The 23,823-nt window shown below is 39.0% G+C and overlaps 1 protein-coding gene across 1 annotated transcript; it reads left to right on the top strand.

Moving 5' to 3' along the window:
* The first annotated feature begins 20,353 nt into the window (after positions 1-20,353).
* Positions 20,354-21,514, top strand: LOC136181321 (nucleolar and coiled-body phosphoprotein 1-like). The gene has a single exon (XM_065962471.1). The coding sequence runs from the start codon at positions 20,354-20,356 to the stop codon at positions 21,512-21,514; it is 1,161 nt and encodes a 386-aa protein (XP_065818543.1).
* Positions 21,515-23,823: the final 2,309 nt, after the last annotated feature.

Raw genomic sequence — 23,823 nt, 5'->3', positions numbered from 1 at the left:
TAGAGTTAATTTAGTTAGTTTAGTTAGTAGTTAATTTTGGGTAATATGGTCATTTTTATTATAGCAATTCTACCTATGAGTGATAGTGGTATAGGGTCATCCAGCTGTGGAGGTCATCATTTATTGTCTTGAGAAGGGGGTTGAAGTTGACAGCCTGGGGGAAATATTAATTCCTAAATAAGTGATGTTAGCGGTGCGCAGGGAGTTTGGTGAGGTTTTCGCTGCCACATCCCAACTATTTGGGCTGAGATTTTTGAGAAAGTGTTTATGAGATTAATGGTTTCAGGTACGGATGATGATGATTTTTGTAGATAAAGGAGAATGTCGTCTGCATACTGTAAAGGCTGATTTTATGATGCATATTTTGTGTTTTGATTCCTGTGATACTTTGTTTTTGGCGGATGGCTGCAGCAAGTGGTTCAATAAAAATAGCGAATAGAGAGAGAGTGGGCATCCTTGTCTCGTGCCCCTGTGCAAAGTGAAACGGTGTGAAGTGATTACATTGGTTGTAATTGTGGCCATAGGTATTGTGTAAAGAACTCTCACCCAGTGAATAAAAGAACCAAATTTTTTAAGTGCAGCAAATAAAAATTCCCAATTGACTTTATCAAATGCTTTTTCAGCATCCAAAGAGAGTATGACTGTTGGTGAGTTTGTGAGGGTGGTATATTGGATTAGATCGAAGAGTCTGCGTAGACTGCTGGATGAGTGTCTTCCTTTAATAAAGCCGGTTTGGTCTGGATGGATGATGGATTGAATTACTGTTTCTATACATGATGCCACTGCCTTACTGATCATTTTTGTGTCTGTGTTGATGAGGGATAGGGGACGGTAGTTTGATGGGGAGGTGGGGTCTTTATCGGGTTTGAGTAGGAGGCACATTAAAGCAGTGTTCATGTTTGTGGGAAGTTTAGATGTTTGTTTGATTTCTGCTGTTAATCTGTTGAAAATGGGTGCTAGAATATTCCAGAAGTGTTTACAAAATTCAGCAGGGAAGCCGTCAGGACCTGGAGCTTTATTGTTTGGCATGAGTTTTAATGCATTATGGAATTCTGTTGTTGTGAATGGTTTATCAAGAGTAACTGCTATTGATTTACCACATCTAAATGTGGTAAATCAATATTTCTTAAAAAAGTGTCAATGTCCTTTGGAGTGTGCAGAAATTCTGAACAGTAACCTCATGTGCTAGTAATGATAAAGATTTAGTACTGTGGCTATTGTGATTTTCCCTTTAATTATCCATGTATGTAAAGGGGGTTGCAGTAGGTGAGTGACATCCAATATATCTTTTGGAAAATGTATAACTAGAAGCTGTAGGTGGTTCTTCACCTTAAAGACCCTAAAAGATAGCCATCTGACCACCACCAGCCGACGTGACCTTTTACTATAATCCTCCTGGTGTGGTTCAGAGACGTGCTGAGGATTCATGGAGCTTTCGGTCTACTGTGTTCAAGGTGACGAGGCTTTGTATTGCAAAGCTGCAGGCAAGCAGTAATTAGAGGAGCATTTCTGACACAAAGGAATGTTGCACTGAATGATGGCTAAATGGCAAAATCCACTCCATCGCCATACGATGAATGACACCCTTTCATAGAGTTACTTTAGCTGCAGCTACAATTCTTAGTTGTTAAAGTGATTGTAAAGACAGGTTGTCTTTTATGTATTTCCCTCACTGACAGAGTTTTTTGTTATCTCTTCTATCATGCTAGACTTCTAGAGTTACAAAAGCTTAGACCTATTTGTGAATGAAACATTTTAAATGACTACAATTTGCTGCAAAATATAAACAAGGTTTGTAAAAGTGAATAAATATGCATTTAAACTATCTAATTGACACAATATAAATAAAGGGATTCTTGGCTGTGGTTTGCTCTACTTGATTCTGTTTCTATTACAGGAAAAAGGTTGTTCAAGCCCATAATGTCAGAGAAAATATGCCATTAAAAGTTGTTTTATGCATAATCTTTAAAAGAAATATGAAATACAGAAATCTATCTGAAATAAAAAAAACTTGCCTCTTGCATAATGACAGGCCTACCCAGTTTAAGTGATCTGTACTTGTTTTTATATATTTTTTCAGATATGTAGTCATTTTCATTAAATTCTCAATAAAGTACAACAACTTTAAATACAATGTAATATTAGCATTTGGGGAAATTCTGTAACTGCTACAACAGGGAGAGGTTAGGTAGGTTAGAAAATTTGAAAGGGATCATACAGTCCACGGCTTGTTAAAAGAATATTACACTTACTACACTTTCATGAAAAAAGCCTACATGAACATTATACTACAATATCTGTGTTAAGCGTCGGGGGGCAGCATGACAGAAAAATCCAAGATCAGATATTCAGGGTATCCTACTTCTATATTTTCGTTTTTGCTGCCCTCTCTCGGTAAGTAAGGGTATATCAAATACAACAAACAACGCATGCTCAGAGAACCGGCTTCTGGAAGTATAAACTCAGCCGTAGCCGTGTGTGCCCTCACCTTTAACCATGTTGGGAGCTGTAGGGCTCTGCAGGCTGTAAAACCTTTAAACTCTTTAAAAGGAGACATACGGCTCTTTCTTTAGGTGAGTTTAAACTACTTTTGAACTTGCACCGGCTGTCAGCGTAAAATTTCAATTCGAATAGTTTTTTTAACGAAAATGTTTGTACACTCTGTGGCTCAGTCCTTAAAGTAAGCGTCTCTCCATTCATTTACAGTATGCATGTGTCCTTCTTCAATTAAAGAAGCGTAATTAGGTAATACGCAGATATGTGTGCGTCTTGTTACAAATCAGACCTTGTAGTTAGTATTGTGGGTCTCCAATGAATGACTTTTCCAAATATCAGTTCAGTAGGGTTTGACACTTCTCCTCTTAAAACCTTCCGCCAGTAAGCAAAGATCTTTAAACACACAATATGGAGATGTGTTTGTATGCTGTGTAACGTACACTCATGCTGCATTGTATACCGTAATGTAATGTACCACATGCATACTTTGAGGCTTTACACGCTGTTAGATATGTCTCATATCCAGTCGATGCTTTCAAATGTCAAGTTTTCTTATGAATGAGTAGATTTATGTCATTGTCCTTGGCATTGGCAGAATCATGAATGTCATTGGAGAACCCGTTGATGAGAGGGGTTCAATTACCACCAAACAGTAAGTGTTGAGGAGATTGTCATGATGCTGGAGTTATGCTTTGGTTGTTGTCAAATTTTCCCATGTATACACCAACATTAATCAGAATCAGAATCAGATTTATTGTCCAGGTATGCTTACACACACAAGGAATTTAACTTCAGTGAACTGTGCTCTCTTATGTACAGGTACAGCATTAAATATCAACAATAAACATAATAGACTAATGGTGACTAATATGAAACAGTGCAGTGGTGAATAGTGCAAAAGATGCTGAAGTTACATGATAATAAGAAAAATACAGTTATGTGACAGATGGGTCAATTAAGATGTCAATTACAGTATTTACATAAATAAGTGTGTGTATATTGATCATTTAAATTAAATAATATATATATATATATATATATACATGTATATACATATACGTATGTATATTCACAGTGACGGTTGGTTGAAGTTGAAGTTTTTTAGTAAATAAATACTCATTCAGGACTGAAATGTGCATTTTAATTGGCTGGTTAAAGTGCTCTTATAGGATTTTGTTTTTGATATTTGAAAAAAAATATCACAAACAATCTCCTTTTAACAGCTTACTGAAAAAAAAAAAAAGTCTTATCACAGAACTGCCCCTATCCACGCTAAAGCCCCTGAATTCACAGACATGAGTGTGGAGCAGGAGAATCCTGGTCACTGGCATCAAAGTGGTGGATCTGCTGTCACCTTATGCAAAGGGTGGAACGATTGGTCAGTGGAGTTACACCTTGGATTCTTTTCTTTCTGAACTCACATTTTTAGACATCCATTTCATGATAATTGAATATTGTGTGTGTCATATTCCTCCAGGTTTGTTTGGTGGCGCTGGTGTTGGTAAGACTGTGCTGATTATGGAGCTGATCAACAATGTGGCCAAGGCTCATGGTGGTTACTCTGTGTTTGCTGGAGTGGGAGGACGAACCCGTAAGGGAAATGACTTGTACCATGAAGTGATTGAGTCTGGTGTCATGAACCTGAAGGACACAACATCAAAGGTGACATCCTAATTGACATATTTTTATTTGTTTAAACAAATTTCAGCTTTTGTGATACTCCGGTGGCAGCTTTGATGCTAAATTTTCCTTGATTCTTGTCTCAATGGTTCCAGGTAGCGCTAATGTATGGTCAAATGAACGAGCCTCCAGGTGCGCGTGCCAGAGTTGCTTTTACCGGATTGACTGTTGCTTTTACGGTGGCCCTGAAATGCAAAACACAACAACAAATAAGAAAACACAACGACGAATCAGAAAACACAACGACAAATAAGAAAACACAACGACAAATAAGAAAACACAACAACAAATAAGAAAACACAACCACAAATCACAAAACACAACAACAAATAAGAAAACACAACCATAAATCAGAAAACACAACAAAAAATAAGAAAACACAACAACAAATAAGAAAACACAACCACAAATCACAAAACACAACAACAAATCACAAAACACAACAACAAATAAGAAAACACAACAACAAATCAAGAAACAACCACAAATAGGAAAACACAACAACAAATAAGAAAACACAACGACAAATAGGAAAACACAATGACAAATAAGAAAACACAACAAATAAGAAAACATAACAACAAATCACAAAACACAACAACAAATCAAAAAAACACAACAACAAATCACAAAACACAACAACAAATCAAAAAAACACAACAACAAATCAAAAAACACAATGACAAATAAGAAAACACAACGACAAATAAGAAAACACAACCACAAATAGGAAAACACAACAACAAATAAGAAAACACAACAAATAAGAAAACATAACAACAAATCACAAAACACAACAACAAATCAAAAAAACACAACAACAAATCAAAAAACACAATGACATTAACTTTAACGGAAAAGGTAGGTACCTGCAGTCGACACTCAAAACATGAACAAAACCGGAGAATCAGACTTACTACTCTCAGAGAATATTTTGATGCAGGCCATAAATATGAGGTGATATTGGATATGCTGTCAACCTTTCACAACATTCAAATTAGTGTCCGTATACTAAAGACACGTTTAAAAGAAGCAGGTTTGTACAGACGACGGAACTATTCTCCACTAGCCGAGGTGAGACGTGCCATTCAGACTGAGCTGCAGGGGCCCGGGCAACTCTTCGGCTATCGGACTATGTGGCAAGTTCTTCAACAAAAACACAAACTACGTGTGAAACGAGAAGTAGTAATGAGAAATGGCCCTCTCAGGATGTATAGATGGCTTGTCGAGAAGAATAATGTGGCTTGTTTGTGGAAATACTAACAACAACCCATCTGTCATTGCACACAATTCTATTAATTGTATATTAAAAGTGTTGGTGTGATCCCAATGAGATTAAGAACTGACCTCGGAACAGAAAATGGGACAATTGCAGCAATACAATGTGCCCTCCGCCATGCACATACAGACTACTATAGAGGCTCATCAACAGGGAGTCAGCGTATCGAGTCATGGTGGTCCTTTTTCAGAAGAGGAAGGTATGTAACTATTGCCTAGTGATCAGATCAAACTGAGAAGTGGTGACTATGATGAATAATTTTTTTCAGACCACTCTTTAAAATGCTGATAACATTCCTCATCTCAGCCCTCTAGATTATTCAATCAATTAAACATTTCCCCTCGTGTGTAAAAAAGGGTTAGGGTTAGAAAACAACTTTGCATTTACAGTTTTTTCCAATTGCTAAAACACAATTTTGCAAACTAGGCTGGTTTTATCAAAATACTTAACATAATTCACAAAATCACACACCCAAACTGCAAAATACCTCCTACATCCTGCAAAATGAAGCACTGCAACCAAAACTTCATATAGCATTATCAAAATCAAACTTTTGCACCAAATGGCACACACTCCATTCATATTACCAGATTTTGTCTAACCAACTACACACTGTTGGGCATAATGAAAAGCACTCTCATCTTTAGTATGCTTTGCCATAAGACTAAAATAGTTTGAATTGTAGAAAATTCTTCAGATTGTTCACATGCACAGAAATATTTGCAGATACACACACACACACGCTGTTGAAACATTTTTTTTTTTTCACCAAACAAGTCGGTGCAACATATACCAGTACAGTAAAACGGCTCAAGTTGGGCTGATCTCTGTCCAGCCTCACACATTGTCAGCCCATGGTTGATGACATGATCAACTAAGGTTGCTCTGATTTCATTTGAAAATTGTTGTCTTCTTTGGCCATGAACTCCTCTCCCAGCTCTACCCCTACCTCTCACTCTTCCTCCCCCTTTCATTCTCACCCTCCCTCTTCCTCTCTCTGCAACCTCTTCCATTGTTGTTGTTAAAAAAAGGTGCTCACCTGTGGTCTTTTCATAGTGCTTACTTCCTGATTGATAAAAATTAACCATTGAGGTGTTTGGCCAGGTGGCACATATATTGGCCAATTAGCTCATGTAGTGTCATTTTGAATGGCAGTGTTTTAAAATGGCAAACATGTGACTTTATGTCAGATTGTTGTGTCTTGTGCAGAGAACCGTGTTCAGTGCATTTAAAAAGTGCCATTTTGAATTGCAAAATGTGTGTAAAGCAGAAAAAGTGTTTAGACTTTTGGAGACTTGAGAAGAGGTTTTGCTCTCTGTGTGTCAGTTTAAATAATTGTGCTATGCATGTCATTTTAGTGTGTTAGCAATTGGAAAAAACTGTAATGTATTCCTAGCTCTCAGTTTTGGATGGACCTGTTTGGAGACTCTGGACACTTCAACAGTAGCCATGAACACCAGTGCTTACTGAGATTTTGCTTCAGTAATGTTCTGCAGAAAGACCTGGATGAATGTATGGACCTCTGGAACAAGCACAGGACTCGACCATCCAGACTTGCCTCATGTCCTGGAGGGATTCCAAACGAACTCTATTTGTTGCCTCACAGGTAATCCACATCAACTCAGAGTTAAATGATCATAAACTGAATATTGTATTATAACAAATTGCACTGCACTCGTAACTATATTTGGATAATTGTATATTTTTGTAAATTATTGTATTCAATGTAATTTATAAGCTAGTTGTCTTGCCTTTGTTTACTTTCACATTTCTGTAGATCAACAAGCAAACACATCTTATTAACAATGGCCATCTCAAACTACATTTCTAATATCTTGGTAAAAACCCTTTCATAATTCTATAATTGTCTGAATTTGCAGGTTTGGTTCAAGGGACTGTGGATTTGCTGTTGAAGACAGGGAACTAAATGTGTTTCTGGAGGCCAGGCAAACAATTGATTCATATGGTGACCCAGACATTCAGGTTTATCTACAACAGGCTGTTGAACAAAATGGATTACAGCAGCCACAAAATAGCTGGGCTATAGATGTGGACTATACTGAAGCCCTTACAACATATTCCATGTTACAGTAAACCTATAGCTGAGAAAAAATGTTTCTGCTTTAGCAGGCGATGGCTTTACATTACATACATTACTGATTGGACTGTAAGTGCTTATATTTTGGGAAATGCTACTGAGTCTTAATTGTGTACTGACATATAAGTGACATAAAGGGTTTTAATTGTTAATACAAGGACGATCTACCAAAATTCTCAAATGTGGTACATTCAATTTTCAGGTTTGGTAACTGGAATTATTGAAAGCACAAAATATTTTAGTCTGTGTGAACTGATATCACTATTTACACTACATGTAGAACATCTAGTAGACAGTTTCCTTGTAGTAGTATGCCATGTTAACAGCAGATACTGTGCATTAATGCTACAGAAGTCACAAGCTAAATAATTCACAACAAATTACACAATTGACATCTGTACACACCGGTATTTTACCCTCGTAAAGGTATTTGTTTTATTTATTGAAAACCAACATATGTTGCTGGAACAAAATGCAGAATACATCATATTTGTTAGTAAATACACTGTCATAGCATTTTTTTCAAATGAGGGTAAGCCATGAAAACAAAGAAACAACAAAATAAGAAACAAGGAGCTAAAATCAGGACAAGAACTGTGAAGTGTGAACCGTCTCCAAGGTTTGAAAACATCTAAATACATCAACAGATAAGGGGCCCGTTTCTGAGAGAAGGTTCAACAAATCCTCAGTCTAACCATGAACACCAGTGCTTACTGAGATTTTGCTTCAGTAATGTTCTGCAGAAAGACCTGGATGAATGTATGGACCTCTGGAACAAGCACAGGACTCGACCATCCAGACTTGCCTCATGTCCTGGAGGGATTCCAAACGAACTCTATTTGTTGCCTCACAGGTAATCCACATCAACTCAGAGTTAAATGATCATAAACTGAATATTGTATTATAACAAATTGCACTGCACTCGTAACTATATTTGGATAATTGTATATTTTTGTAAATTATTGTATTCAATGTAATTTATAAGCTAGTTGTCTTGCCTTTGTTTACTTTCACATTTCTGTAGATCAACAAGCAAACACATCTTATTAACAATGGCCATCTCAAACTACATTTCTAATATCTTGGTAAAAACCCTTTCATAATTCTATAATTGTCTGAATTTGCAGGTTTGGTTCAAGGGACTGTGGATTTGCTGTTGAAGACAGGGAACTAAATGTGTTTCTGGAGGCCAGGCAAACAATTGATTCATATGGTGACCCAGACATTCAGGTTTATCTACAACAGGCTGTTGAACAAAATGGATTACAGCAGCCACAAAATAGCTGGGCTATAGATGTGGACTATACTGAAGCCCTTACAACATATTCCATGTTACAGTAAACCTATAGCTGAGAAAAAATGTTTCTGCTTTAGCAGGCGATGGCTTTACATTACATACATTACTGATTGGACTGTAAGTGCTTATATTTTGGGAAATGCTACTGAGTCTTAATTGTGTACTGACATATAAGTGACATAAAGGGTTTTAATTGTTAATACAAGGACGATCTACCAAAATTCTCAAATGTGGTACATTCAATTTTCAGGTTTGGTAACTGGAATTATTGAAAGCACAAAATATTTTAGTCTGTGTGAACTGATATCACTATTTACACTACATGTAGAACATCTAGTAGACAGTTTCCTTGTAGTAGTATGCCATGTTAACAGCAGATACTGTGCATTAATGCTACAGAAGTCACAAGCTAAATAATTCACAACAAATTACACAATTGACATCTGTACACACCGGTATTTTACCCTCGTAAAGGTATTTGTTTTATTTATTGAAAACCAACATATGTTGCTGGAACAAAATGCAGAATACATCATATTTGTTAGTAAATACACTGTCATAGCATTTTTTTCAAATGAGGGTAAGCCATGAAAACAAAGAAACAACAAAATAAGAAACAAGGAGCTAAAATCAGGACAAGAACTGTGAAGTGTGAACCGTCTCCAAGGTTTGAAAACATCTAAATACATCAACAGATAAGGGGCCCGTTTCTGAGAGAAGGTTCAACAAATCCTCAGTCTAACCATGAGCTCTGAGTTGATTTACTCTCAGATGGGAAACTCTGAGTTTTCGGTTTCAGATCAGCAGATTTTAATTAGTTAAATCAACTCTGAGTAGGTCCACTTGGTGTTCAGCGCGTGCACCATAACGATAAAAAGACAACATGAATGGAGCCCCGATTCTATGATTCACCATGGCAACAGGTGACAAAAAAAGAGATCCTCCTACTTTAACCATCTCGGAATACATCAATATCTTCATGTGGCTACAGGTTACGGTGAATATGAACAGGTTTTAAGAAGGAAAAAAGTAAAACTGCTGCAGCGCAGCAACAAAGGAGAGAGAAGTGGTGTAAGAGAAAACAGCTGCTCGCGTCAGCACGTAAAGTCTATTAATTTAATATTTAATCAGAATTAAAATATTGCTGGTCAAAACTGATGGAATGGTAGGCTATTAAACCTATACAATTTATTTTCATTAAGATGCAATCTAGCAGAAGAAAATCGACTTTTAAACAGCTCAAAATGAAATATAATAACATAATAGGCTCATATAGATTTATAGTTAACTTCATTCAGAGTTTATTTGTGCATTAACTTTATCCTCAACATAAAGCTGTATTCACACACATAAGCTAAATGTGCTCTCACCTTTATCCTGTTTAGTTTATAAATTAACCCTACTTAAATTAACATCTCCCGAGGTTAATGTAGCATAAGCTCTAATTCCCTACGGAGTAATGCAGCCCCTTCATACGCTTCATACCAACTTAAAGACATGCCATGTTTGATAAAATAGTTCGTTTTATACGTTGTAGTAGGCCATTGCCATCCTAACATATCATATTAAAACAACCTCGATTTTTATTCAGACAAACGATGAATCTTCACTGACACAGCGTCATATGGACTGAATGAAAGAATGAGGAAATGAAACAGCGTTTCTGGCTCTGAAAGAGGGAGGAGACCTAGAGGAACTCGGGGTTCATTGAAGAAAACCTGCTCCTGGTCGAGGTAAAGTAACCTCTCCCTCTAAAACGGGCTGGAGTTACCCCTCTTTCTCAGGTTTGAGTGACCTCCTCTTTTGAAATGGAATACCCAGAGTTTCCCTCATTTCAGGGTTAACTGACTCAGAGTTTACACGAAACCTTCTTTCAGAAACGGGCCCAAGGTCTGTAAGTGACTGCCTCAGAGTCAAACAATGTTTATCAGCAGTCACAGGGGATAACACAATCACTCTTAATGGATGTAAAATCTCCTAACCTCTTGCCACAACCACTGAAAAAGTTTGGCCGTACATTTTCTAGGAGCTCTTTGCCACAATTTGGACAATACATCATGAATTTTAAATCTCCGCTTACTTCGTTGACATTTCTCTGCCTGGCTCCCAAAGGCGTATGAAGCATTTACTTCCGGTTAAAAAGATGGAAATTGCATTCGTCCAATCAGAAACGATCCTTGACGACTGCATGTACCTACCTTTTCTGTTAATGTCATTGTGTTTTTTTGATTTGTGGTTGTGTTTTCTTATTTGTGGTTGTGTTTTTTGATTTGTGGTTGTGTTTTCTTATTTGTCGTTGTGTTTTCTTATTTGTCGTTGTGTTTTTTGATTTGTGGTTGTGATTTGTGGTTGTGTTTTGTGGTTGTGTTTTCTTATTTGTGGTTGTGTTTTCTTATTTGTTGTTGTGTTTTTTGATTTGTGGTTGTGTTTTTTTGATTTGTGGTTGTGATTTGTGGTTGTGTTTTCTTATTTGTTGTTGTGTTTTGCACTTCAGGGCCACCGTAGTACAGACTTCTCTTCAGTCAAGGAGCGATCGCTGCCTTAAAGCTAGCAGGAACATGACAGCGGTCCCACAATTTACCACTTTAATCCTCTCTAGTTTCGGTCCAAACACACAGAGCTCTTCTTTTACCCTCCTTTGTCCATTATAAATGAAAACCCGATACTAAATTGTGTTTTTAAAATAGTTTGAAGTACAAAAAGCTACGCAATCGTGTTTAATCCAAGCGGCAACCTCCGGGCCCTTTCTGAATTGTCACAGTTCAGTAGGCAGTACGTACTTTTCAGTAGGGAGTTTCAGTATACTGAACTTTTTTTAAAGTTTTTTTTTTATTTGTCGACATTAAAAAACAAACTTTGTGTATAAAGTTCAACATTAATCAGACGTTACCCGCTGGTTAAACATGTTATAGAGGATGATATTAATGTTACATGGTTGACGTTCATTTCGACGGCCCACAAACTCAAACTTCAACATTTTCTCTCATTATTATTATAATAACATAAACGGGCGATAACAAGTACAAAACTAAAGATGTCGACAGACAGAGATCAGCTATATGTTGAAGCTTGAACAGAAAAATTTGATTTGTGCAAACAGTTACCAAATTCAATTTTTTTTGTCTCTTTGTATGAAATTTAATATGGTTAAGTTAATATTCTTCATCGTTACAGATGCTCTTACACAGAATATAGCAGTAGAAATATAAAAGATATAAATAACATATGGAATGAAAATAAGATATAAAGCATATAAAGTATATATATATATATATATATAAAGTACAAGAAATAGATTGAAGAATACAGCCATTTACTGAGCTCATGTTAATAATAAATGAGTTACTGTATGTTCTGTACTAAAGCACAGAGAGTTGGGACCTGTTAATGATTTAAATAATTCAGGTTATATTTGTTTCATGTTAAGATGAAGTAATAGCCACAATAAACTGCTACATTTTCCTCCAAAATCTGAGGCAATTTGATGTGGAATATCATTGTACAATTAAGTGAGAGAGCTGAAAATAGCATGATTACAATAAGGTTTATCTTCTTAACTTTAAATAGATGTTGATTACCTGAATACTGTACCTTTGTTGTCTGGGTAGTACACTGTTGAATTTATAAATGTACTCTTACACACAGATGAATACAGAAAATGCACAAAAAAATGATTTAATGAATAACTGCTATTTTCTCTCTTTATTTTCTCTCTTTACGTGCACTAAAAGTCCACGTTCTCCTGCATCCATGCATGCTCAAGCTTCTTCAGAATGACATTTCAACAGTCGAAGTTCTAGTGAGAGAAGATGGCCAGCAGATAAGATGGCAGTACATCATCCACAGGCTTCAGAAGGAGGGTTTGCATTTTGGAAGACTGTATTCATGCTTCAGCTGTTCAAATAAAAATAGATCTCCTCCAAACAACTTGCAATCAAACCATTTTCTTCCTATTTGAAAACCCTTTCTAAATCATTTGTAACTGTTTTCATTCACAAGTTATTGATCTTATTTACTCTCCATGTATCTTGATTTAAGAATGGGGCTGTGTTTAAGGGCATATTTTTGCAATGACTCTGTTCCATCCCATTTTCATAAATGAACTACATTAGTATTTGGTAAAAAAACAAAAAAGTCAATAGAAGACAAAGTTGTGTAAAAATAGACTTCATTCCCTTAGCTATTGAGTCGAGCAATAATGCACACAGTCTTGTCATTTCAAATATATTTCTAAAATGTATACTCATGAGTAGAAACAAAGGAGTGCATTTATATAGAAATATTTATTTACTCTGAAAAACTACATTCAAAAAAGTCTGTTTTTACAGCAGAGATGTACCTGGTACAAAAAAACAAGTAGGTCTGATAGCTCATGTCTCTATCGACACACACTGTACGGGGGGTGAATGTTTTGATGACTCATCAGTTTTGATTTGATGAAGGATAAGAGTTATTCACAATAAGGCGTGTAGCTGACCTGATTGACAGGCGGGCGCGGTGTAACAGTTTGTCAGGACGCTTAAAACCCGCCTCAGCTCCAGCTCTCAGCCTGTCGCTAGGTTGAATGAAGGTAAGGATGAGACAGCATTTCAAGCATGGAGACCGACATCCATGCAGGAACATGTGGATGTCATCACTCAGGCCATCCGGGGGAGACCTCCCTCGCAGCGAGTTGTTGAAGAGAAGCAACCGAAGTCCACCCCAGAAGAACCAACAAATGCAGATGTTGTTGAGGCTCAGGTTTCTTCCTCTGTCTCTGCAGCTCTCTGGGCACCTCGACGGACCAGTCACCAATAATCCACACTGTGTCTATAGGAGAAATACAAAGGTGTTCAATTAATGCCTCAGAGAAGACAAAATGTACAGTTAACTACATGTGACAGCTCAGGGTGTTTTTGTTATTAGCCACATCTGCAGGAATAATATTGAACAAGGTAGCTACAACTCATCATAATAGATGCCAGTCTTAAATACATTTTTTTCTAATACTTAAAGTTTTTGGTGTGAAGCTGACACTGTCCACAGACTCCATGACTTCACGGGGTTCTATAGAAAACAAATATCTTATAATAAATACTAAATATTTATTTTTCAATTGTCATGTTCACCCACATCGCTGTTGACGTCAGTAAATATAAGACACAGACATTCCTCTTTTTGTCAGAGCAGTAACATGAACTGTATGCTTTGTAATATTGATTTCTTCTGGATGTCTCATATTTATTTACAGTCTATGGTCTAACACTAGTTTTATCAACAACAACGAAAAGAAAAAAGTAACCTAAGCTCTCGTCTTTTATCGTTTTAAAACAGACTTGTTATCCTTTAACATGTTCTTACACCCAAGTAATGATTTGTAACACAATGTGAGAATTTAAATGTAAAGATTAGCCTCAAAATGTTTCTTACATGTTATGATAAAGCTTTGCTAATGTATTGCTCTGCTAACCCGGACAAAGTCTAGTAACTGCTCTGACAAATAACTAATAACCATAATTGTATATTTTAAAAAAAAGGTGTAGTTTTAAGACTTTATTAAAATATTTGGGTTGAATATAATTTGTTTTAACTGTTGTAGAAAAGTTAAATGTTAACTTACTGTTTATAGAGTTCTCTCAGGACGAGCAGGAAAGCAGTAAGGGATGATAGCAGCCATAGCCGTTGGCTTTGATGTGAAATGGAACGTCGTGCTGAATGGGAGGAGTTAAGTCCCGCCCGGTCCCGCCTTAGGTTGAGACCCCACTGAGGCAGCATATCCAATATGGATGCGCCCGTCGATTAGACTCATTTGATGCCTCCGTAACAGACGGGTGACGTCACTCAGGGTTCGTCCAGTAATATTTACAGTCTATGGTGTGTACACAGCTTTACACAATTAAGGTGACATAATTGTAATGTGTGGGATAATGTTTATGAATAAAGTTTTTTCAATTATCACAAAAAAAGATCAAATGGACTGTTGCACATTCCTTTGATCTGAGCATTCTATGACATCATGCCTTTGATCTGGGCATTCTATGACATCATGCCTTTGATCTGAGCATTCTATGACATAGTTCTCCAAAAAAGACAAAGCTCAGACTGAACACAGTCAACAGACAGAATACAGTTAATAGGCGAGTTTACAGTAGTTAGAACAGTTCACAGTCAGTATACTTACTTCGATTTAGCAAAGACAACTTTAAAAGACATTTAAAATGAATTTTGAGAGTTTGTATCAAAACTGACTTCAGAGCGAGTTGTTTTACAAGAGCAGTCAGTCTCTCACAACCAAACAACATCGCTGACTTTTTACTTTAGTATTTCACAGAATTGATCAGCTATCGAGAATCTCACCCAGAAACGGATCCCAAGATCATAATCTTCAGAGACCACGAGCTATGGAGTAAGCTACTGTTCCATTATATCATATGTTTTATTTAAGTTTACTTATTTTTGGTGTCCTGAGCTAGTCACTTGAGTAATTTAAGTAGTAATATAAAAATCAATTTGAGGGTTTCTTAGATTTTGTAAGAAACACCAGTCATTGTATGCCATCTCCTGATGAGTTAAAGAATGCACTGAAGACTCTCTCCCCAGATTTGCCGTCTTCTACAGGACACATTTTGGAAAATAGAGTTGGGAGACAAGTACCACAGAAAAAACAAAAAAAGACACTCAGAGTATCATGGGTAGAGGCACCTATTCAACAGCAGAGTAAGGGAACAAGAAGCAACAGACAAATCCCAGCATAAGGTGCCACCAACTAAGAACAAAGATTCAACACCTGCAGGGTCAAAATCCAAGGCAGTTAGTCTGACCTCCAAGTCCCTTAAAGAATCCACTGACACTGCCCCTAAAACAACTGAAAAATGGCAGTGACTCATAAAAAGGTTCCCACACCTAAAATTGTATCGGTGACAAAATCCAAGGCAGTAAGTCTGACCTCCAAACCCCTTGAAAAAACACCAGACAGACCCCAGGACAGAGTGACACAGTCTCAAAAAAAGGTTTCAAAACCTGCAACTGCATCAGTGTCAAAATCCCAGGCAAACAGTCTGCCCTCCAAACCCGTGGAAAAATCCTCTAGTAATGTCTGTAAAACACCTGAAAAAATGCCAAAAATAGAGTCCCAGAAAACATCCACTGACAATGCCCCTAGAACACCTGAAAAACGGCAGTGCATATCAACGTCGACTCAGAAAAAGGTTCCCACACCTGAAATTGTGTCAGGGTCAAAGTCCCAGGCAAACAGTCTGCCCTTCAAACCCGTGGAAAAATCCTCTAGTAATGTCTGTAAAACATCGGAAAAAATGCCAAAAATAGAGATGCCCAGTCTCAAAAAGCTTTTGACACCTGCAATTGGATCAGTTTCAAAACCCAAGTTTGTCACGATGCCCTCAAAACCCCTTGATAAAAACACTGACAACTTCCGTAAAACACCAGTCAAATCCCAGCCTACTGTGGCATCGGATAAGGAAAAGGTTTCCACACCTAAAATTGTATCGGTGACAAAATCCAAGGCAGTAAGTCTGACCTCCAAACCCCTTGAAAAAACACCAGACAGACCCCAGGACAGAGTGACACGGTCTCAAAAAAAGGTTTCAAAACCTGCAACTGCATCAGTGTCAAAATCCCAGGCAAACAGTCTGCCCTCCAAACCCGTGGAAAAATCCTCTAGTAATGTCTGTAAAACATCGGAAAAAATGCCAAAAATAGAGATGCCCAGTCTCAAAAAGCTTTTGACACCTGCAATTGGATCAGTTTCAAAACCCAAGTTTGTCGGTATGCCCTCAAAACCCCTTGATAAAAACACTGACAACTTCCGTAAAACACCAGTCAAATCCAGTGTTGGGCAAGTTACTTTAAAAAAGTAATTAGTTATAGTTACTAGTTACTTCTCCCAAAAAGTAACTAAAGTAGTTACTGAGTAACAAATTATAAAAATAACTAGTTACTTTGGAAAGTAACTATTTCGTTACTTTCAAGTAAATTTTTAAATGCTCAAATGTGTCAAAGAATTTGGACCCCACCTCCACCCCTCTTTAACAGAACTTAAAATACATGTGTATTTATAATGAATATTATAACGAAATGGACACTTAATACAATCAATAATTAACAGAAACAGTGTACACAAATCTAAACTATTTTAATGTTGCTGTGGGACAAAGTGAGACTAGCCTCCAATCAAATGTCATGTATTATTGTAGATATTATAATTACTATGTTTATATAGTGGATCCGTAAAAATGACATAATAGATGTTTTGTCTGCTGTGGTAGACAAATATTCTAATTTCTCAAATGTCTGTTTGAGCTCGACATTCATTTGAGCATGTTGGGCGTCTATATAGTTCGCGAACGTCTTTCTACATGGCAGGCCGACCCCTGCTCTGACCGGTATTTTGGCAACTAGTGCTCTGAATGACTCCGACTCAACCATCGATAATGGCAGCATATCCTCCACAACATACCTGGCTAACAGTTTGTTTAGCTCGGCCTGAGACAAAACGTGTGGTGGTGGTGGGGCCGTAAAATCAAGCTTCGGTTGCTTCGGTTTTGTGGCACTGTCTCCTTCTCCTTCAGGGGTCTTCTTGGCCACTAATTTCGTTGAAGCATGTAGCGTTGAAAGATGTTTCAATAAGTTTGAATTGCTCGACACCGACGTGGAGAGGCTTTTGACTCCAGGGCATAATGTGCATTTCACGATTACACTCGTTCCTTTAATTTCTTGGAAGGAAAAGTAATGGCTATACTTCCACTTAAAGAAGGCTACTGTTGGATTATTTGGGCTCGCCATTCCTGTTTCTCGTTGACTTATTTGTGTAGTTGTGTGTCTGACTATGTATGCTTTCGAATTTGTGTAAACAACACCCGCCCAACTCTACCTCTGATTGGCTCACCATGAAATTTTACTCTACCTCAGTCAATCGTCATCATTTATGCGGTTGTCTCGTGTCCGCACTCACCAAAGAGGAAGAACAGTAAGAAATATCTTTGCCACTCGGCTTAGAGATCTAGTTGGTCTGATGAAAAACAGCTTCAGTCATAGTAACGCACCGCATTTTTTGGCAGTAACGGTAACGGCGTTATAATGATGGGAAGAGTAATCAATTAGATTACTCGTTACTGAAAAAAGTAACGTCGCTAGTAACGCCGTTATTTATAACGCCGTTATTCCCATCACTGGTCAAATCCCAGCCTACTGTGGCATCGGATAAGGAAAAGGTTTCCACCCCTAAAATTGTATTGGTGACAAAATCCAAGGCAGTAAATCTGACCTCCAAACCCCTTGAAAAAACACCAGACAGACCCCAGGACAGAGTGACACGGTCTCAAAAAAAGGTTTCAAAACCTGCAACTGCATCAGTGTCAAAATCCCAGGCAAACAGTCTGCCCTCCAAACCCGTGGAAAAATCCTCTAGTAATGTCTGTAAAACACCTGAAAAAATGCCAAAAATAGAGTCCCAGAAAACATCCACTGACAATGCCCCTAGAACACCTGAAAATCGGCAGTGCATATTAACGTCGACTCAGAAAAAGGTTCCCACACCTGAAAGTGAGTCAAAGTCCAAGGCAGTCAGTCTGCCCTCAAAGTCCCTTAAAAAAACCTCTAATAATGTCCCTAAAACACCTGAAAAACCGCAGCACATAGTAATGCCGACTCAAAAAAAGGTTTCCACACCTGAAATTGTGTCAGGGTCAAAGTCCCAGGCAAACAGTCTGCCCTCCAAACCCGTGGAAAAATCCTCTAGTAATGTCTGTAAAACACTGGAAAAAATGCCAAAAATAGAGTCCCAGAAAACATCCACTGACAATGCCCCTAGAACACCTGAAAAATGGCAGGGCATATCAACGTCGACTCAGAAAAAGGTTCCCACACCTGAAAGTGAGTCAAAGTCCCAGGCAGTCAGTCTACCCTCAAAGTCCCTTAAAAAAACCTCTAATAATGTCCCTAAAACACCTGCAAAGACCGCAGCGCATAGTAATGCCGACTCGAAAAAAGGTTTCCACACCTGAAATTGTGTCAGGGTCAAAATCCCAGGCAAACAGTCTGCCCTCCAAACCCGTGGAAAAATCCTCTAGTAATGTCTGTAAAACACCTGAAAAAATGCCAAAAATAGAGTCCCAGAAAAAATCCACTGACAATGCCCCTAGAACACCTGAAAAAACGGCAGGGCATATCAACGTTGACTTAGAAAAAGGTTCCCACACCTGAAAGTGAGTCAAATCCCAGCCTACTGTGGCATCGGATAAGGAAAAGGTTTCCACACCTAAAATTGTATCGGTGACAAAATCCAAGGCAGTAAGTCTGACCTCCAAACCCCTTGAAAAAACACCAGACAGACCCCAGGACAGAGTGACACGGTCTCAAAAAAAGGTTTCAAAACCTGCAACTGCATCAGTGTCAAAATCCCAGGCAAACAGTCTGCCCTCCAAACCCGTGGAAAAATCCTCTAGTAATGTCTGTAAAACACCTGAAAAAATGCCAAAAATAGAGTCCCAGAAAACATCCACTTACAATGCCCCTAGAACACCTGAAAAACGGCAGTGCATATCAACGTCGACTCAGAAAAAGGTTCCCACACCTGAAAGTGAGTCAAAGTCCAAGGCAGTCAGTCTGCCCTCAAAGTCCCTTAAAAAAACCTCTAATAATGTCCCTAAAACACCTGAAAAACCGCAGCACATAGTAATGCCGACTCAAAAAAAGGTTTCCACACCTGAAATTGTGTCAGGGTCAAAGTCCCAGGCAAACAGTCTGCCCTCCAAACCCGTGGAAAAATCCTCTAGTAATGTCTGTAAAACACTGGAAAAAATGCCAAAAATAGAGTCCCAGAAAACATCCACTGACAATGCCCCTAGAACACCTGAAAAATGGCAGGGCATATCAACGTCGACTCAGAAAAAGGTTCCCACACCTGAAAGTGAGTCAAAGTCCCAGGCAGTCAGTCTACCCTCAAAGTCCCTTAAAAAAACCTCTAATAATGTCCGTAAAACACCTGCAAAGACCGCAGCGCATAGTAATGCCGACTCGAAAAAAGGTTTCCACACCTGAAATTGTGTCAGGGTCAAAATCCCAGGCAAACAGTCTGCCCTCCAAACCCGTGGAAAAATCCTCTAGTAATGTCTGTAAAACACCTGAAAAAATGCCAAAAATAGAGTCCCAGAAAAGATCCACTGACAATGCCCCTAGAACACCTGAAAAAACGGCAGGGCATATCAACGTTGACTCAGAAAAAGGTTCCCACACCTGAAAGTGAGTCAAATCCCAGCCTACTGTGGTATCGGATAAGGAAAAGGTTTCCACACCTAAAATTGTATCGGTGACAAAATCCAAGGCAGTAAGTCTGACCTCCAAACCCCTTGAAAAAACACCAGACAGACCCCAGGACAGAGTGACACGGTCTCAAAAAAAGGTTTCCACACCTGAAATTGTGTCAGGGTCAAAGTCCCAGGCAAACAGTCTGCCCTTCAAACCCGTGGAAAAATCCTCTAGTAATGTCTGTAAAACACCTGAAAAAATGCCAAAAATAGAGTCCCAGAAAACATCCACTGACAATGCCCCTAGAACACCTGAAAAACGGCAGTGCATATCAACGTTGACTCAGAAAAAGGTTCCCACACCTGAAAGTGAGTCAAAGTCCCAGGCAGTCAGTCTGCCCTCAAAGTCCCTTAAAAAAACCTCTAATAATGTCCCTAAAACACCTGAAAAACCGCAGCGCATAGTAATGCCGACTCAAAAAAAGGTTTCCACACCTGAAATTGTGTCAGGGTCAAAGTCCCAGGCAAACAGTCTGCCCTTCAAACCCGTGGAAAAATCCTCTAGTAATGTCTGTAAAACATCGGAAAAAATGCCAAAAATAGAGATGCCCAGTCTCAAAAAGCTTTTGACACCTGCAATTGGATCAGTTTCAAAACCCAAGTTTGTCGGTATGCCCTCAAAACCCCTTGATAAAAACACTGACAACTTCCGTAAAACACCAGTCAAATCCCAGCCTACTGTGGCAACGGATAAGGAAAAGGTTTCCACACCTAAAATTGTATCGGTGACAAAATCCAAGGCAGTAAGTCTGACCTCCAAACCCCTTGAAAAAACACCAGACAGACCCCAGGACAGAGTGACACGGTCTCAAAAAAAGGTTTCAAAACCTGCAACTGCATCAGTGTCAAAATCCCAGGCAAACAGTCTGCCCTCCAAACCCGTGGAAAAATCCTCTAGTAATGTCTGTAAAACACCTGAAAAAATGCCAAAAATAGAGTCCCAGAAAACATCCACTGACAATGCCCCTAGAACACCTGAAAAACGGCAGTGCATATCAACGTCGACTCAGAAAAAGGTTCCCACACCTGAAAGTGAGTCAAAGTCCCAGGCAGTCAGTCTGCCCTCAAAGTCCCTTAAAAAAACCTCTAATAATGTCCCTAAAACACCTGAAAAACCGCAGCGCATAGTAATGCCGACTCGAAAAAAGGTTTCCACACCTGAAATTGTGTCAGGGTCAAAATCCCAGGCAAACAGTCTGCCCTCCAAACCCGTGGAAAAATCCTCTAGTAATGTCTGTAAAACACCGGAAAAAATGCCAAAAATAGAGTCCCAGAAAAAATCCACTGACAATGCCCATAGAACACCTGAAAAAGCGGCAGGGCATATCAACGTCGACTCAGAAAAAGGTTCCCACACCTGAAAGTGGGTCCAAGGCAGTCAGTCTGCCCTCAAAGTCCCATAAAAAACCTCTAATAATGTCCCTAAAACACCTGCAAAAACCGCAGCGCATAGTAATGCCGACTTAAAAAAAGGTTTCTACACCTGAAATTGTGTCAGGGTCAAAGTCCCAGGCAAACAGTCTGCCCTCCAAACCCGTGGAAAAATCCTCTAGTAATGTCTGTAAAACACCGGAAAAAATGCCAAAAATAGAGTCCCAGAAAACATCCACTGACCATGCCCCTAGAACACCTGAAAAACGGCAGGGCATATCAACGTTGACTCAGAAAAAGGTTCCCACACCTGAAAATGAGTCAAATCCCAGCCTACTGTGGCATCGGATAAGGAAAAGGTTTCCACACCTAAAATTGTATCGGTGACAAAATCCAAGGCAGTAAGTCTGACCTCCAAACCCCTTGAAAAAACACCAGACAGACCCCAGGACAGAGTGACACGGTCTCAAAAAAAGGGCCTCTGAAAGTGAGTCAAAGTGTAAGGCAGACAGTCTGCCCTCAAAGTCCCTTAAAAAAAAAACTCTTAATAATGTCCCTAAAACACCTGAAAACCCGCAGCACATAGTAATGCTCACTCAAAAAAAGGTTTCCACACCTGAAATTGTGTCAGGGTCAAAGTCCCAGGCAAACAGTCTGCCCTCCGAACTCGTGGAGAAATCCTCTAGTAATGTCTGTAAAACATCGGAAAAAATGCCAAAAATAGAGATGCCCAATCTCAAAAAGCTTTTGACACCTGCAATTGGATCAGTTTCAAAACCCAAGTTTGTCGGTATGCCCTCAAAACCCCTTGATAAAAACACTGACAACTGCCGTAAAACACCAGTCATATCCCAGCCTACTGTGGCATCGGATAAAGAAAAGGTTTCCACACCTAAAATTGTATTGGTGACAAAATCCAAGGCAGCAAGTCTGACCTCCAAACCCCTTGAAAAAACACCAGACAGACCCCAGGACAGAGTGACACAGTCTCAAAAAAAGGTTTCAAAACCTGCAACTGCATCAGTGTCAAAATCCCAGGCAAACAGTCTGCCCTCCAAACCCGTGGAAAAATCCTCTAGTAATGTCTGTAAAACACCTGAAAAAATGCCAAAAATAGAGTCCCAGAAAACATCCACTGACAATGCCCCTAGAACACCTGAAAAACGGCAGTGCATATCAACGTCGACTCAGAAAAAGGTTCCCACACCTGAAAGTGAGTCAAAGTCCCAGGCAGTCAGTCTGCCCTCAAAGTCCCTTAAAAAAACCTCTAATAATGTCCCTAAAACACCTGAAAAACCGCAGCGCATAGTAATGCCGACTCGAAAAAAGGTTTCCACACCTGAAATTGTGTCAGGGTCAAAATCCCAGGCAAACAGTCTGCCCTCCAAACCCGTGGAAAAATCCTCTAGTAATGTCTGTAAAACACCGGAAAAAATGCCAAAAATAGAGTCCCAGAAAACATCCACTGACAATGCCCCTAGAACACCTGAAACACGGCAGGGCATATCAACGTTGACTCAGAAAAAGGTTCCCACACCTGAAAATGAGTCAAATCCCAGCCTACTGTGGCATCGGATAAGGAAAAGGTTTCCACACCTAAAATTGTATCGGTGACAAAATCCAAGGCAGTAAGTCTGACCTCCAAACCCCTTGAAAAAACACCAGACAGACCCCAGGACCGAGTGACACGGTCTCAAAAAAAGGTTTCAAAACCTGCAACTGCATCAGTGTCAAAATCCCAGGCAAACAGTCTGCCCTCCAAACCCGTGGAAAAATCCTCTAGTAATGTCTGTAAAACACCGGAAAAAATGCCAAAAATAGAGTCCCAGAAAAAATCCACTGACAATGCCCCTAGAACACCTGAAAAACGGCAGTGCATATCAACGTCGACTCAGAAAAAGGTTCCCACACCTGAAAGTGAGTCAAAGTCCAAGGCAGTCAGTCTGCCCTCAAAGTCCCTTAAAAAAACCTCTAATAATGTCCCTAAAACACCTGAAAAACCGCAGCACATAGTAATGCCGACTCAAAAAAAGGTTTCCACACCTGAAATTGTGTCAGGGTCAAAGTCCCAGGCAAACAGTCTGCCCTCCAAACCCGTGGAAAAATCCTCTAGTAATGTCTGTAAAACACTGGAAAAAATGCCAAAAATAGAGTCCCAGAAAACATCCACTGACAATGCCCCTAGAACACCTGAAAAATGGCAGTGCATATCAACGTCGACTCAGAAAAAGGTTCCCACACCTGAAAGTGAGTCAAAGTCCCAGGCAGTTAGTCTGCCCTCAAAGTCCCTTAAAAAAAC

The sequence above is a fragment of the Labrus bergylta genome, chromosome 13 (genome assembly GCF_963930695.1).
Source record: "Labrus bergylta chromosome 13, fLabBer1.1, whole genome shotgun sequence".
In the NCBI taxonomy this organism is placed as follows: Eukaryota; Metazoa; Chordata; class Actinopteri; order Labriformes; family Labridae; genus Labrus; species Labrus bergylta.
Note: the sequence above shows the minus strand (reverse complement) of the source record. Positions and strands in the feature narration are given on the sequence as shown.

What these genes read in the sequence shown, in the direction of transcription:
- LOC136181321 (XM_065962471.1), top strand. Translation starts at nt 20,354, where the DNA reads ATGCCAAAAATAGAGTCCCAGAAAACATCCACTGACAATGCCCCTAGA.